Here is a 19,164-nt window from a genome sequence, read left to right on the forward strand (position 1 = left end):
GTGCTCGAAACATGTTTTTCAGTAAACCAAACCTAACAATGATGCTGCGTACTTGTTTGAACTAAGCAAAAAGAGGACAACTACAATAAGCAGTTGCGAAAAAAAATATTACCTACATCCCATAATAAGAGTCACATTTCAATTTTACCATAAATGGTAAGTAGGCCTCAAATTTCATCAACTTATTTCACTCACATTTTATTATTACACTAATTTATATAAATGATACCCATACTCCACTAACCACTATTTTAAAAGCCGGACTGGACCCGCCGGTCGGACCGGTTTTGGCCGCGAACCGGTGCTTAGCCCGGTCTGGTTCACACTAATAAACCAGTTGACATTTGGACCGTTTTGGACTGGGTAAACCGGCCGATTTGATCGGAAATCGGGAACTGGTTGAACCGGTTTTTTCCATTTACTAGTATTTTCTTAAAAATATAAAATTGATCCTAACAAGAATCAACCCCTTGACCTATTTGTTATTAAAGCATGACCTCTGCCACTCCACCACTTCCATATTTGTGACATAACATTAACTTTAATTATAATTATACGCAATAAAACTCTGAAATTTGTTATCTATATTCAATAGTATTATATTCTTGTAACTAAATAACTAACAATTTATGCATATGAAGTTATTGTGATTAAGAAAATCATTAATATATATATATATATATATATATATATATATAGAGTCCCATTATCCACAAATCCTCTCTTAATGACCGAACTAGAGACCAAATTTGGGCCCTTAGATGTAGTTTTTAATGGATGAGATTAGACCATGCTTTATTAATTTCACTCCTTCATTAGGTAAACAATTTACTTCAATCCAGGGGTATTTTGGCCAAAATACATTTAGGGTAAAATTTTTGCAGCAACCTTCATTCAATTCACGTGATTTTCTTCATTTTCAATTCTCTCTTTATCTTCTTCTCCAAAATCGACGAATTTCTTCTACAAATCGACGAATCTTCTGCAAATCAACGGATCTTATCATCAATTGAATTGAATCTCATCCTCCTCCGATGAGCTCAGCTGCAGCAGCAGCATACTACTACACCGGATGCGAACACGACTACGAGCCGCACTTCCTCGATTCCTGCTCCCTCTGCGGCAGATCGCTCTGCCAAAACAACGACATCTTCATGTACAGGTAAAATTAGGTGAAAATCCAAGAGATTTGGAGCTGAATTGGTTAGCGGAGTTTCTAATTTGGTGGATTTTTGCAGAGGGAACACGCCGTTCTGTAGCCAGGAGTGCAGGCAGGAACAGATAGAGATGGATGAGGCGATGGAGAAGAAGAAATGGAAGAGGTCTTCTTCCTCCAAGAGATCGAGCGCTGCGAGACAGAGCTCCGACGAATCTGACATCAATAAAGCTGTACGCACTGGAGTAGTGGCTGTGGCCTGAGATTATAAACTTGATTTCAAATAATTAAGTATACAGTATTTGAGAAGAGACTACTGATAAGTTCATCGGTGAATTCACAACAACTGTATTCATTATAACAACAATTTAGTTCATTCAGTTGTGTTATTACCTCATTATAACAACAATTTAGTTCAATAAGAGTCGAATTGATGGCATACTTCAATGTGCAAATAACACATCAGTTAAAGATGTTACTTCATTATAATGTTTTATTACTTCATTTTTGTTGTGATTTACTCCATTATTATGTATTATTACTTCATTTTAGTAATAAAACCTACTGTATAAATAGATCATTTATATTACTTCATTATCATAACTTATTACTTCATTATATGAATTCAATACTTCATACTAACTAGATTATAGTTAATAGGAAAACAGATCATTTATATTACTTTATTATCATAATTTATTACTTCATCTTATCAATTTACTATTTTATCAAAAAGAATATGTAGTTCATTTTAATGTGTTATAACAACAATTTAGTTCAATAAGAGTCGAATTTATGGCATACTTTAATGTGCAAACAACACATCAGTTAAAGATGTTACTTCATTATAATGTTTTATTACTTCATTTTTGTGGTGATTTACTTCATTATTATGTATTATTACTTCATTTTAGTAATAAAACCTACTGTATAAATAGATCATTTATATTACTTCATTATCATAACTTATTACTTCATTATATGAATCCAATACTTCATACTAACTAGATTATAGTTAATAGGAAAACAGATCATTTATATTACTTTATTATCATAATTTATTACTTCATCTTATCAATTTACTATTTTATCAAAAAGAATATGTAGTTCATTTTAATGTGTTGTAACAACAATTTAGTTCAATAAGGGTCGAATTGATGGCATACTTTAATGTGCAAACAACACATCAATTAAAGATGTTACTTCATTATAATATTTTATTACTTCATTTTTGTTGTGATTTACTTCATTATTATGTATTATCACTTCATTTTAGTAATAAAACCTACTGTCATTTATATTACTTCATTATCATAACTTATTACTTCATTATATGAATCCAATACTTCATACTAACTAGATTATAGTTAATAGGAAAACAGATCATTTATATTACTTTATTATCATAATTTATTACTTCATCTTATCAATTTACTATTTTATCAAAAAGAATATGTAGTTCATTTTAATGTGTTGTAACAACAATTTAGTTCAATAAGAGTCGAATTGATGGCATACTTTAATATGCAAACAACACATCAATTAAAGATGTTACTTCATTATAATATTTTATTACTTCATTTTTACTGTGATTTACTTCATTTTTATGTATTATTACTTTAAAGCGAATTGACGGCCACCGGCGGGAAGGACAGCCACAGCAAGGTCCTGACATCGCGAGGGCTAAGAGACCGCTGCGTTCGATTAGCGGTTAACACCGCGATCGAATTCTATGATTTGCAGGACCGATTAGGCTACGATCAGCCGAGCAAGGCGGTGGAGTGGCTGCTCGCGGCAGCAGCTAGCTCGATTGCAGAGTTGCCGCAGATCAATTCCCCCTTTCCGGCGGCGGTCGGTGGTAGCAGCAGCTTCGAGACCTCGATTTCCAGATCTGAGAAGACGGTTAAGGAAAATGAGAAAGAGAAATCTTCTTATGTTGCTTCCTTCACCGAGCTATTGAGCGGAGGCAAGGATGCATCCGATGAGAATTCCAATAGCGAAGCGGCCAGGCTGGCGGTGGCAAGCGGGCAGCGAAGTAGCGAGGTGGAGGGAGCGGTGGTCATAGAAGCACTAATGAGGGAGAGAAAGAGAGCTAGAGAAGAGGATACGGTGGCGCCTTCTCTACGATGAGAGAGAATTGTAGAGAAAGAAGTTGGTTGGAATTGGGAAGTGAGGATGAGCTGCACATTACTAAACTACCCTTTACCAATTTAATTGAGTAAAAAATTCAGAAATTATTAATAACCATTAGATGTGATTAATGCATGGATGAGATTTAGTCTCTAGTTCGGCCCTTAAGAATGGTTCGACATTGATCACAACTCTATATATATATATATATATATATATATATATATATGGGAGTGATCAATTGCTAACTCATCCCTTAGTTGCTAACTACAACTAATTTAAGACCATAAGATTTTAGAAATCTTGTGATCTACAATTTGCCATGTGTAATTTCGTTTTTCATTTTTTAATATTAAAAAGATAATAGTAAGTATCAAATTTAGGGTTTAGAAATATAATGTCAATACAGTGTAGGAAATACATCAACACGAAGACATAATAATGTCAACACAATTTCATATTGACATTTTACAAGCATAATATTGACATATTATGTAGGTGTATTGACATAAATCTGTTCGTAAAAAATACGAAAATTAAAAAAAAATTTAATTTTTTTCAAATTTTGACGTCGGAACATATGCATGTAGTATATCGTTGGAATCCTTATAAAATTATCTTTAATTTGATATATGTTATATGAATTTAAAGTTTTGGGATTTCTTTTAAAAGTTAGTCATAACTAACTTGACATTAATACCCCTATTGATTTTTATTAGAATTAATCCTATAGCCTTATTGACGTTTTTGTTGATCGTATTGACATTTTGTGGTTGATGATCTATGCCTTTAATTTGAATATCTAATGGCTATTATTGAGTTGTAGTTAGCAATTAAGCATTGAGTTAGCAATATAACACTCCCCAATATATATATATATATATATATATAGGATTGTGTTAAAATGACAACACCTCTTAAAGTAACACCATACCACCATTCCTAGCCAATCATTTGTACATGTGGACGAATAATAAGCTGCCATGTGGCAATCATAAAAATTTCTCAAGGGTAAATTTTTGCGGACTGCAATATCCAATACACTAGACTGCAATTTTTCCCGACTGCAATATCCAATACGCCAGACTGCAATCTATAGATTGCAGTCTGGCGTTTATACTATTGCAGTCTAGCATATATAATATTGCAGTCTAGCGTGGTGTCACAGTGTCATTTTAAGAGTGTTGTCATTTTAACGCACCCCTATATATATATATATATATATATATATTATATAGGGATGTATGGGCACACTATGGTGCCACCTTAATTAAAGTGACAACTTAACTCTATTTATAGCCATCCGATCTCCTAATTAGATGGTTGAGATTGATTTGTAGAATCAGAGCATGGATTGCTTGGTTAGTAACATATTATTGCTTATAAGGATAATTCTGTCTTTTTGCTGAAATTGAAACTGATACGGGAGTGGAAAATCCCGATAAATTTGGGCGATGATTCATGATATTTTTCTCCCACTTCGCAATAACTCTTTCCTACTAACTTGAAAACAGAATCACCATTCTCTCTCCCCAATCGACCTTTCTCTCTTTCTCTCTTTTATTCAATTACCGATTTCATTCCTAATTTACAATAAACCCATTACTAATTTACAATAAACCCTAGGTCAGTGGCGCTTTCTGCTAGGCATCTCGCGACGAAGCTCCGAAATTCGCCACATTGGGCAAGTCATCGCTGGTTGTTCATCGCCCGACGCTTCGGCCTCATGCTCGTGATCTTTGGGTCCGATTTTCGATTAATTATTGCTTAGTCTGTCCTGTTTAGTGGTTGTTTAGATTCTATTGCTTATTTTTGAATTGCTTATTGCTTATTTTTTAATTGCTCATTGCTTATTGCTACATCACGTTGCCCTAAGCAAACCTAAATTTCCAGTTCACCACCATCAGTCAAAAATTCGGATTGCTTATTGCTTTTGTTTATTTGTTGTTGCTTATATTGCATTGTTCATTGCTAATTGCATACACGGGCTGTTGTTGCTTTGCACAATAATGTAGATTTTCGATTTATTATTGCTTAGTCTGATTGCATAGTGCTTATTTAGGTTTTACAGCTTATTGATTATTGTTCTATTGCTTTTTTTCGAACTGCTTATTGCTTATTGTATATGTTGATTGGTTATTCTTGTATTGCGTCGTTAGTTGCTAATTGCCAGAACGGGTTGTTGTTGCTTTGCATAATAATGTGTTTGTAATTGCTTATTTGTACCTAATATTTGCTTTGTTTGTGGTGGCTCCATTTAGGATCTATAATTAATGACTTCCTGGAATGCATTGTATGACTTGGTGCTTGCTTGTTATGTCTTTGAAATTGCTTGATAAAGGGATTGGTATTTATTATGGTTGCTACATTTAAAACTTATTCTTCTTGGCTTGGATTCATATGCTGTGAATCCGGTTAGGTGTGGTTTGCTATCGGATATATGTCCTTTTTTTTAAATACGGGATGACGTTGGGTGTGGTTCCTCGAAACCAATTACGCTTGATTGATCCTTAGTAATTGCTTGGTTCTATTATATTGTTGGCTTGGTTGGAAACTGATTTTTTTTGCTTATTAATGACTGGAAATTTGCTTGTTCACAAGATATTATCTGATTAGAATAATGACGTTTGTGTGCGTAATAATGGATGAGTCATTGTTTGTTTCTGCCATATGAGTTGCTTGCTTAACAATTAGTTTTGTAAATGCTCAAAAGAAGTATTAGTTTTGTTTGTATTTATTTTGGTCGTGCAACACAGGACGCAATTATACAATGCTGAGAAAGAGGAAGACAACCGAAGAGCCTGAGATAGAAGAGGAATGCGAAAGACAATTTGCAAAAGCTCAAAGTCGATCCGAAAATGAGGGTTGATCAGGGAAAAATTCTGATAAAGACAAATAACTATGAATGGTGAATGATATTTTTTGAATGTTGAAAAGATGGCGGCAGAGTACCCCAAACCTTGAATAGTGAATGCTATTGTTTTAGAAAAATGACAATAACTTTGTTTTGTTTTGTTTTGTTAGGAATATTGGTTTATTTTGGTGTAGTTACTGGTGGTTTCAGAATTTCTTTTGTGGTTGTACTTTTTGCATGTGACATGCATAGAAAAATACGTTAGGACACTATATACAGGCAAACAAAATAAACTAATGATTTTCAAACCAAGCAAATTCTAAAACATAAACAATAAAAAATACTTATAAAATCAAGCAAGTTGCGATACAAATCCAATGTTGATTATGAAAGTACATCAAGGGCTAGTCAAATTCAATTAATTATAAATTGACATGTTATATATGATATGCAATTTGGGAAGAATAACCAAGCATTAAAATAAATGTTACCAAGCAAGATGATACGCAACAACTTCTTCTAATAAAAGTTTTCTCACGGACAAATTTCCTTAATCACAAAGCGAAATGAAGCAAAGCCATATTAAACCAAATTAATGGCTAGTTGATTTGTATTGATAGGGTGTAAAAGAACATTAGTAAAAAGCAATATATATAGTAAAAAGCAATATAGAACATTAGTAAAAAGCAATTTTGAACATTATTGACGAATCCGGAATACATGCCACTGATAAGCAATTTTAAACTAGGAATCAAGCAATATTAAACATCTAACCAAACATGTTGATATTCTACATCCGAAGTCAAATAAGAAAGCAAAAAACTAATGTAATAATCAATCTATCACAATGATATGCAACTGCGGATTCAGTGGGCAGCAATAAAAGTAAAGTATATAAGATTTGGTTCCACGTTTCCGAGTGTCGAAACCAGCTTCACGAGCATAAGCGTCGTAGAAAGCAATTCCGTCGTCCAAGCTGTTGAATTTCTTGCCAATGAATGATTTTACTTTGTTAGGGCAGTCGGGCACACAAGTAACGGCATATGGTACAGAATAAGCAATTTTTATAAAAGAGGAAAGCAATACAAGGTACTAAATCAAGCAATCATAACTACATATGATATAGAATAAGCAATTTCTATAAAAGAGGAAAGCAATACAAGGTACTAAATCAAGCAACCACAACTGCATATGAAATAGAATAAGCAATTTCTATTAAAGAGGAAAGCAATACAAGGTACTAAATCAAGCAACCATAATTGCATATGATATAGAATTGCATATGATATAGAATAAGCAATTTCTATAAAAGAGGAAAGCAATACATGGTACTAAATCAAGCAACCATAACTGCATATGATATAGAATAATCAATTTCTATAAAAAATGAAAGCAATACAAGGTACTAAATCAAGCAACCATAACTGCATATGATATAGAATAAGCAATTTCTATAAAAGAGGAAAGCAATACAAGGTACGAAATCGAGCAAACATGCGATTCAAAATCAGTGTTAAATAAAAGCACAACAAGCACTTCCATGCAAGCACAGACAATATGTAAAGCGATAGAATTGGTCGTCGATTATTAATTTGAGACAACAACCAGAGATATTTTAACAACTAACATATGCAATTTCAGTACAATACGTAAGCAACCGAACATATTTAACCAAACAATCTGACTTACGAATTCTGTATGGTGTAATAGAACTGCTCATTTACGAATTCAACTAGGAAGATACAAATATGAACTCCGTGAGATTTAATCACAAATTCAAAAACTTCATTTATGAATTCAACTAGAAAGATACAAATTCAGTAGTTACATATCAAATTCGTTAAATTGATTTAACATATCAAAATTTACAACTACACGATTACATAAAATAGAATCACATATCGAAAACCAACAAACTGAAACCACACAATTACACGATTACACAATCAGAATTGCTTCTTACCGTCTACAAAATCAGTGAAATGGAAGTCATCAGGAACATCATTCTCCAAGGATTGACTACTGATCATAATTGAAGGAAGAATTACAGATAACAAAATGAAAATAGCGCTGGAGATTAAAAGATTTGCAGAGACTGAAAATACAGATTGCTGTTTTTTGCTAAAGATTTGATAAATTAATGTAAAAAATAGAAGAAGGAGAGAAGGAGGAAAGACCGTGTTTTATGTTTAGAGAGAAACAGCTGGAACTGAGCTTTCCAGTTATAGCCTTTTGCATATTTTAATTCATTTTTTCAAAAAAATCGAAAACTGGCAAGTGACATATTAAAATTGCATCTCCATCAAAATCTAACGGCTCAGATTGGTGGCACAGTGTCATATATATATATATATATATATATATATATATAGGGTTTTGATCTATGAAGACCAGATTTAAATACAGAAACGCAGAACACGGTCATACGTAGAGCATTTTTAGGTCATAGTTAGTTTATTATTAGGTCATGCTTTGTAAGTATGACCTAAAATGATCTTAACATGACATAAACTCAAATATTATAATATGACCTAAAACTACTTAATTATGACCTTCCGTGTTTTGGGTTAATTATTGACCCTTAGATCATCTAATCCTAGGGCCAAGATTTGGGCTGCATTTCTGGGTTTAAATGCATTCTTATTTTGATCATCTCCCTATATATATATATATATATATATATATATATATATACATACAACATTGATGTTAGTTATTAGTTATTACTGTAAATTAGTTAGTATTTGATCACACACCTATATATACATATATATATATATATATATATATATATATATATATATGTTTCTTAACTTAAATACGTATAAATTTAGGGCTCGTTTGATAAGAAAGATGAGATATACTAAGATTTGTTAAATAAGATAAGAAATGCAGGCTTCGTGTCAAGATAAGCTCGGATGAAGGTTTTTTTCGTTGTTGTTTGGTAGACAAGAAATTATCTAGATTTTTGTATTAATAAATCATAATAAATGAGGTAGAAATGCTATCCGACCAAATTTATGAGATACATATCTTTGTATTTTAAGGAAAAATTTGCGGGCTTGGATGGGCCATAGAGAAAACCACGGGCTGACATAATAGGTTAACTATGATATCAAACATTTAGAAATAGTCATGTAAGTATCTATATCTAGGCATTACTAACCTATCAAACGGGCTCTTAATGTTTTATAGTACTCCATATGTTTAATTGTATTTATCATTTATTATGTTGTAACGATATTTTATAATCCAATAAATTAAAATTACATATAATTATATATAAATTTTAATATTTTATGCATAAAAATAGTATTTAATTTTATTTATCATCTGCTAGATTTGAATTATGTTTACCGTTTCTAGGGCCATCCTCCATTGCTTATAGCATCATAATCTAAAATTAAGACCAAATCTACACCCTTAGATTTTAAAATGAGTGGATGAGATTGAACCTTACGAATTTCAATAAATAGTAGACAAAATATCAACAAAAGGGTAATATCGTCATTATGTGATCATATGATAATTTTCGTGAGTGTTTTTTTATATCAACATAGTGTATTACAAATATCAACAATATGACATAAGAATATCAAGACTAGTACAAGAAAATATCAACACATATTTATTGAGATTTTTACATGGTTTTATTGAGATTTTATATGCATTATATTGAAATTTTTTGATGTATTTATTTATAAAAATCTGGTTATCAACATTTACTAAAATTAAAATAAAAAATATCAAATTTCATCATCCGAATGTCGTCGGAACATATGCAAATGAGATCTCGTTGGAATACTTACAAAATTATCTTTAATTTGATATATTTTTTGCGAAAAAATAATTTAAATCGAGAGAGTTACGTAAATTTAAAGTTTTAAAATGATTTTAATGAGAGGGAATTGACATTAATAACCCATATTTTTATTTAATAATTTTCTTAATTAAAAATATAGTCCATGTGACATTATTTCAACCACTAGATCTCCTATCTGATGGCTAAGATTTGGTTTTAATTTGGGATTGTTAATTAGTTAGCAATTGATCACTCCCCACCATTTCTATACTTTAATTATATTTTATTTAAATGAAACACAACTTTTTTTTAATTATTTTTGTATAATAATGTATATTTGATCATGACTAAATATATTTTTATTAAATATACTATGTATATAATATGATTAAATTTTATTTGTGATGTATAAATAATACAATATTTGATTAGGGGAGTGATCAATTGCTAACTCATCATTTAATTGCTAACTACAACTAATTTAAGGCCATAGGATTTTAGAAAACGTGTGGTCTACAATTTGCCACGTGTAATTTTCGTTTTTATTAATAAAATAAAATAAAAAGATTAAAAAAACGCCAAATTAGGGTTTTAGATGAAAATGTCAATATAGTGTTTCGGAAATATCAACACAATGCTTTGAGAATGTCAACATGATGCTTTAAGAATGTTAACCCATTGCTTATATTGACATTTTAAATGTATTATATTGGCATATTTTTATATAGTATGTTGACATTTCTGCTTTACGAAAAAATTGAAAAATTTTTGAATTTTTTTTCAAATTTTGACGTCTGAACATATGCATATATGATATCGTTGGAATCCTTATAAAATTATCTTTAATTTGATATATGTTATATGAATTTAAAGTTTTGGGATTTCTTTTAAAAGTTAGTTATAACTAAACATGTAGTTAATTGACATTAATACCCCTATTGATATTTTATGGAATTAATCATATGGCTTTATTGACGTTTTTTGTTGATCGTATTGATATTTATTGGTTGATGATCTAGGCCCTTAATTTGAATATCTAATGGCTATTATTTAGTTGTAGTTATCAATTAGGTATTGAGTTAGCAATATAACACTCCCCTATTTGATTATATATAAAATTTTAAGTTTTTTTTATAGTATATATTTAATTATATACAGTATAACGGTTTGACCAGTGGTTCAACCGGTCGAATCAGTTGAACCGTGAATCAGTAGCCTCGTCGGTTTGCTTGCCAGTCCGATTTTTAAAACATTGCCGGTAACTTTTTCTACTTACTATTGTAATTTGGACTATGTCCAGACAAGTTTGTGCATAAACTCCACATAAACATTCAACATTCACGAGTTAACACAGTACAGATTAACCATAAATTTGATCAAAGAACCAAATTAAATTCAAAGTTGAACAAAAAATTTATCATAACTTCATAATTTCAAAGAAATTCAGCTAAAACCTAGTTTTGAGGCCAAGGACTTTTGATCGAAGAGAAATGGTGGGCTAAGAAGATTTAATACATCAAAATTAGAGGATTTAGAATTTCAATTTCGATTTCCATCAGCTTTTCATTAAATACGAAACTCAACAAATCGGATTGATGGTAACAAATTTGGATTATTACCTAATTATTAATCTATTGATCATAGAGATGAAGTAGCTAGGGCACACACAGATGCAGAGAGAGCGGGCAGCACACAACGAAGAGAGCGAAACAGGGGGAAGTAACACACATCATATTTTTTTTCATTTTAATATGACCCATTTTCAATTTTGACCCGGAATATCACGACCGCACTTTGCTAAGGATAGCAAAGCCGGAAACCGTGGCTAGGGGTGGAAAATAAGAAGAGGGGAACAGAAAGGGGATAAAACAATGACTGAATATATACTTAGAAGTAAGGGGGAAAACAATTTCAAACCAACTTTTAATCACCAGAACTTGAATGAAAATCTTACATTTTAATAAATAATTATCAGAGTAACAGTCGATGTCATCTAGAACCTTAGTACGCAGTGGAACGAACACGGTCACATGTATGGGGACATGCACCGCCGAGAGCCTCTACTTAAAATAAAAGGAAAATCATAACTCTGCAGCATTCTCCACCGTCACTGCTCAACCTGCACATTTAGAAATATATGCAGGGCTGAGTATAAAAATACTCAGTGTACACATTGCCGAAATATACATACATAAAATGAAAATATTGTCATGCCATCACAGTAACACTCGAGGGTTTTTTCTTAAAAGGCCCAAGCTTACTAAATTCTTTGTGAGCTAAAGTTCGACCAATCAGTCTAAGTTCTTTCTTTCTTTTCGCCATATCTGAACACCAAGTGCCGTGGAGATGGTGCTCTCTCACGGTCACCTAACTTTTTCTCCAGCCGGGGAGGTGGCCACCTCCCACGGCCTCCATAACTTTATTTGTGACCCGTGGAAGGTGGCCACCTTCCACAGCCACTTGTGTACACTAATCCGAGTAGGGACACCACCCTCACTTGGACCCGAATTCGATTTTTACGTTCCAACCAAACAGATAGGCATAAAACAAATCATTTATGGCAAGACAACATCATTTACATAAACAACAAACATAGATTCACATTTTCATATTTTCATCCGAATTAGTATGTAGGATAGAAAAGTTCACCTCGTTCGTTTAATTTCCTTAGCTTGATTTTCTCGTTCCGACCTTAACTTGCGGAGATAACCTTTTTCAAGATAGTATAATATAATATAAAATACTAATCAGACTTCAAGAAATTCTTAAATTTTAATAGGAATGCATGCCTCCTAATTAAGTCCTCTCATTTTTCGCTTATCCTTTAAAACTTTTGAAACTCATATATTATTTAATACTCCTTTCACTATTCCCGGCTTCGACTAATTTGGAACTCCATACTTTACTATGAATTTTACTCCCGCAAAACTTTAACAAAACCAAAGATCAATTATTTTAGCTTAGCTACACGTTAAAAGGAACTATATATATAAATACTAATTGAAGCTTAATTTAAAACTTAGGCTAAGATTTAATATTAAATCCCTCCCAAAAAAAATTCATATTTCAAAATTGGGCCAAGACTTCCTTTTATTTTGAACCCAAATAATTAAATTTTTGAAACTGGGCCTCCTTGGTATATTTACCGCAGCCCCCAAATTTATTAAAAGGAGTTGGGCCCGGATTTAAACTTTTCCATTCAATTAGTCAAATGAATTAGTATTTCCTAGCCCAACAATCAAAATAACACACACAAATGAGTACCCACTTCATCTCCATCATCCTAATTTGATGTGAGAGAAGTTCCCACTTCTCACTACCAGCTACTGCCGCGGCCATCATGCCCCAGCGCTGCCGTCCGTCACCGCCTCCGGCGGCGCTCCTCTCCATCTCCCTCTCTTTCTCCCGAAATTTGCTCCCAAGTTCCGACACCCAAATCGAGGACCTCCGTCATTGATTCATGTTGTTTCTCCGCCACCGTGCTGCATCATCGCCGTTCGCTGTCGTCGCTTGGCGCCGCAACATCACAGCTCGGCAGCAATCGGTCCTCTCAGCTTCAAAGCTAAGTCTTAACTCTCGTTTCTGTTCTTAAATTCCAGTTATTGAAATCAAGTTATTAGAATTATTGGTTATCGGTTTAGTTTCGGGCCATTGTTAGGATTTCTTGCTTGAATTACAGTTTATGCAACTTATGCAAAATATTTATGTGAACAAGCTGAAGGAGAAGAGGTATTGAAACTGGATCGATGGACTGTACCTTTCTTGAGGGAGAATTGTTTGAAGACTTGGTATCCACTCCAAAGTTGATGACTGAACCTCTCACCTCTGCTCTCTATTTTGTTTGCAAAATAAGTAGTTGGAAAAATTGTGAGTAGGAGTTACAACGTGTAACAAAAAGGAGGAATGGGGACGCGTGGAGTGGGGAATGAAAGCCACGCCTGGGGTGAAGCAGGAATTGATCTCATTGGTTACTTTGGTTAAACTTCACAATTGGACTCCAAAAATATAAAATTTTCTTATAGTATAAAATTAAGCCCACAATTGCTTTTAGAAATAAATCCTTTTATTTTCATTATGCTTTATTTCTTGGATTTTAAATTCCTTTCACAAAATTTGACACTCAAGACTTTGGTATTATGCCAAAACTAAATATAAATTAAGATTTCCCTTTATCGATCTTAAGCATTTAATATTTTTTTTAATCGGTGAAGATTATATAAAAATTTTCGGCTACCCATTCGACGTCCTTTCAAGTTCAATTAAAAAGAAAGGAAACGCCGGGATGTTACACGGAAAATATCCGTGTCTTTTTTTTTATTTTTAATTTGACCCGTTTTTCATGGAATTTGATTACAATTCTCTTGTTAAATTATGGAATTAATGGAATTAGAATTCAATTTCATATTAAATTGTTGTTGTGATACCGAACATTAGATTTGGAATTGGAGCCTAACACTCACACTTGTGACAACAAAATTTTATTGCTTATGCATTCTTTAACGAGGTGTGGGGTTATTTCTCAATAGAAAAAAGGAAAAGTTCGAAAAAGAACTTAAAATAGTGGAAAGTTAGCTGAATATATTCAATAAAAATAAAGTTATGCAATTACATTATGGCTGGCCACAACGTTTGTCTTTGTAAATTTTATTAAAATAATTACTAAATTAATCATCTTATTTAATATTCCATCTGTCCCGCTTTAGCAGTCCTATTGACTTTTCTGCACTCGTTTTGTAAAAATGATAATAAATAGTTAAAGTGGAGAAATAATAAAACAAAAAAGAGAATAATATAGATAAGACTCTTCTCTATATTATTCTCTTTTTTACTTTATTATTTCTCCATTTTAACTATTTATTATCATTTTTACAAAACAAGTGCAGAAAAGTCAATAGAACTGCTAAAGCGGGACAGAGGGAATATTCAATTATCTTTATAGCATTATCTATTTCTACTTATTTGAGAAGATGATTTGACTCAAATAAGAGGGTATGATTGTCATAAGTATATTTTTTAGGTGAATCTTGAACTGTGACTATATAAGCCACATGTCCAAAGTTTTTGGTTCGAAGAATTTTGCAAATGTACGTGGCAAGTTAAATATCGATGACCTTATCCATTTAGATCAACCAAGCAAGAATAGAACGAACCAAAAATAAAAGAAGGTCAAAGGAAGCACATGAATTAAAGGATCTCTTACCTTGCATAGACTTTTTGTATTTTGGATATTTATTTTCACCATCTTTTACATTTAATAATCTTCTATTAAGGAGTAACTCTGTAAAATATACAATTATATTCAATTGACTCAGTTTATATCTATATGGAAGAGACGCCAGAGGCTTCATTTAGCAAAAATTTCAATCATTCCATATCAAGTGACATAATGATCTATTAAGGAGTAACTCTGTAAAATATACAATTATATTCAATTGACTCAGTTTATATCTATATGGAAGAGACACCAGAGGCTTCATTTAGCAAAAATTTCAATCATTCCATATACATAATGAGTTTGATCCGTCTCACCCAGGGATGGATCCAATATATTGGTAGGTGGGGCATATGCCCCTCAAATTTTTCTATATATATACATATATATATATATATATATATATATATACACGCGATGTAATCAAATGCAAACTTTAAATATTGTACAAACTTCAAACTATAATTTGGACAGTTAGAAAATGTCGACAAATGACAAAATAACAGTAACAAAAAATGTCAACACAATGTCAACTGTTGACAATGTGTTGACATTGTGTTGTAGATATTTTTTCATCGGTTGACATTTTCTAACAGTTCAGAATATAGTTTGGAGTTTGTACCATATATAAAGTTTTCATTTTATCACTACCCTATATAAATATCTATACTTTTTTGCTAATTTATACTTCTTATTCACTAAATGCACCTTCTTAAATTCTTCAAAATTTTATATATATATATATAATTTTGCCCACTTGAGATTATTTTCTAGCTCCGTCCCTGGACTCACCGATAATTCATTAACAAATGAAAACATAAATAGATGCAATTATACCGGCATTGATCATTTTTATGAAAAACAGCATAATGTTAAAAGATGAAAATTGTCGATTGATGAATTAGCCTTCCATATATAATACACATTCATATTGGCCCCATAATGACATAATAAAATTATATAAAAAAATGGAGTAGTATTAATTTTGCATCACTCTTCACGACAAGAAGAAAATGAGCATATTATACAACACTTTGATATTAGGAGTACTAGTGTGGGATTTGATAGGTACGACTTTTTTTCTTGTTTTATGGAGTACATACATAAAATAATATTTCATCTTTTATTTTTTATTTTATTAATTGTTTTAGATATTTCTTGAATCTTAACATGCTACTAAAAAGATATTGAAAATTTAAATTACTTAATATACTAAAAAAATTATGTTAAAGCTATAATTTTAATTTAGTATCAAAAGTGATGAAATATGATTATTTTTTATGTGTAATATAATGAATTATATATTATAAGGCCAGTATCGTACAAGGACGGCTAACACATCAATTAGTAATTTCCATTTTAAGATTATGCATTTCTATAAAAACAATTATTCCCGGATTTCTAATAATTGTAATGAGTCAAACTATGCTGCCATTTTTCAGAGAATTAGTGGTGTGACACACTAACTTATTATGCCACTGAAGTATGGAAGGAGTATGAAATTTTTGCTCGGCTTCACTTTTGGTTTTTTATATTAATAATCATATCAACGTAATATTTACTGAGATTATAGTCGCGATATTACAATGACGTACTTTTTCATATTACCACAATATGGTCTTCAATATTTTTTTCAGTTACCTTTTTATAAAATAAATGATCAAATTTTAAAATTTCCAGCATCATAGATATTCTAACTTTATTTGTTATTGCGATTTAAGAAATAAATTACTGTCCCTTTCATCTCAATTCTCAAATCAAGCATACTAATTTGTATTCTTAAAATATAAGTACTAATTAATACATTTCATCTTTAATTACTTGATAAGAATTAAGTTTTCTAATTTCTCCTATTCATTGTTTCTCTTATTTTATTTGGAAAAAACTGTAGAATAAAATAATAATTATGACTAGAACTAGTTAAGTTAATATCAATTTAATCTTGATAAAATTACTTAATTTTGTGCCTAAAATAAAATGTGATTATGGAGTATTATTTTAGAAGGAAGATAATATGTGATTTTAATTATGGAGTATTATTTTAGAAGGAAGATAAAATCTGATTATAATTATTTAGCGCTACTTTGTAGACAATCAATAATCTAACGACACTCAAATAGAATTGTGACAAGAATTCAAAGATCAATTGATTGATATTAGTAAGAGAAATACAAGAATTATATATAATATCTCAACATTACGAAGAAATTAAACATGCGTAGGTGTTTCTTTTTCAATTTCATGAAGTTAGAACACATTTTATACATTGATTGCATCAAAATATAATATAATATAAAATTATTTTTTAGGTTATCAACTGATTATTGGATCTTTAAATATAAACAAAAAAAAAAATACTTCATGCTTTTTTCAAGGATATTTTGCCTATAAATTTATAAACTTTTGTCAAATTAAGTTTTGTACACCAGCTTTGAAGTTGAAATCGGACCACAAATTATTAAACTATTAATTTGTTCTATTATTTGTAATAAATTACAAATTTGGTGTTGACATGGCTTAATATAAACTAGGATTGTATTAAGATGACAACCACTTTTAACATGACAATGTACCACACAATGAGAACTCTTAGATTTAGGAGCAGATTCAATCTTAGTTTGCCACGTGGCAGGCTTGCTTGCCTATGTATCGTAGATTGTTTGATTATCTTTGAATTCATATCACATATTGCTTGGAACCATATGACGAGTTGTTTGTCTATGTATTGTAGATTGATTCCCTATGTATTGCAGATTGCTTGCCTAGGTTGATATCATTATAGTGTTATGATTTCGTATCACAGATTGTCTATGTATAGCAGATTGATTGACTTGGTTATCATTTTAACTGCACCCCATATAAACTATTCCCTCCGTCCCCGATTAAGAGTCACACTTTTCCATTTCGGTCCATCCCCAATTAAGAGTCACACTTCATTTTTACCATAAATAGTAAGTAGGTCTCACATTCCACTAACTCAATTCACTCACATTTTATTATAAACCAATATAAAAAAATGGATCCCACATTTCACTAACTTTTCCAACCAACTTTTCTTTATATTCTTAAAATACGTGTCCGGTCAAAGTGTGACTCCTACTGGGGGACTGAGGGAGTATTCTTCAACAATGAAATTGTTGAATTTAGTATAAAATGATATTATTTCATTGCGTAAAACATGACATGATTTTGGTTGACATCCGATAATGTAAGCTATGTCAACGCTGAAATATTAATTTATTGTAAAATCAAAATAAATTTTTAGTTCTATCATCTACAGTTGGATTTCAAATATGTTAAGCAAAACTATAATTTGATGAATGTTTTGTGCAAATTATCCGTTACAAGGAAAGCTGAAAAAAGAATTGCGACTAATATCGTGAAATAGGTAAGCAAAAGTTGTTGCATTGAAGGGTAACTATATAAAATAAAAATTTATTATATAATGGTAAGTATAATCATGTACTATCATTTACCTAAAAAAAAACACTTTTATTAAAAGCAGCCGTGTGAAAACTAGTAGAAAATCACTAAACTAAAAAACACTCAATTAATTAAACATTTTTAATCAGTTACTTGAAATCCACAACACACTATAAATACCACCTTGTATCCATACTTTCTATTTGTGCAAAAATATAGAACTCAGTTCTCTTGAGGTCTTAATACATATTTTCTTGCATATGTTTCTTGTCTTTTTCACTTTTTATTTCAATATCAACTTATACATTTTTTTTTGCCTCTTTGCAGATTTTTGTTGCATTAAATTAAGTGCAAAATCCCTAATTCGAAATGAGTTCAAATCTTTCGTTACTTAGGAATCAACTTCATGTTGTATTTGTGGACCATGAATTGAATCGTTTATACACCGCAAGCCTGATTGAAGCATGCCAGTATAGAGGTAGAGATATTTTAATGTTTTAATTATTTATTTAAGTTCTACCGATATATTCATACATGGTCTTTTTTATAGTTAAATGAAAATAAATTTAAGGGGTCTCATCAGTGAA

At 31.2% G+C, this 19,164-nt stretch overlaps 1 protein-coding gene and 1 long non-coding RNA gene across 2 annotated transcripts; one reads left to right on the plus strand and one right to left on the minus strand.

Annotated features, from left to right (window-relative positions):
* The first annotated feature begins 1,034 nt into the window (after positions 1–1,034).
* LOC148931029 (FCS-Like Zinc finger 3-like) lies at positions 1,035–1,419 on the plus strand. The gene is made up of 2 exons (XM_089066775.1): positions 1,035–1,162; positions 1,239–1,419. The coding sequence occupies exons 1-2, from the start codon at positions 1,035–1,037 to the stop codon at positions 1,417–1,419; spliced, it is 309 nt and encodes a 102-aa protein (XP_088922901.1).
* An 11,595-nt stretch (positions 1,420–13,014) lies between these two features.
* LOC148931030 (uncharacterized) lies at positions 13,015–13,784 on the minus strand. Its single transcript, XR_016136832.1, has 2 exons — positions 13,700–13,784; positions 13,015–13,524 (listed from the first exon to the last, which is right to left on the minus strand). It is a non-coding gene; the product is annotated as an uncharacterized LOC148931030 (long non-coding RNA).
* Positions 13,785–19,164: the final 5,380 nt, after the last annotated feature.

This window comes from Salvia hispanica, chromosome 3, assembly GCF_029641045.1.
Source record: "Salvia hispanica isolate PSC_SH4W2 chromosome 3, Shi_PSC_v1, whole genome shotgun sequence".
Lineage (NCBI taxonomy): Eukaryota > Viridiplantae > Streptophyta > Magnoliopsida > Lamiales > Lamiaceae > Salvia > Salvia hispanica.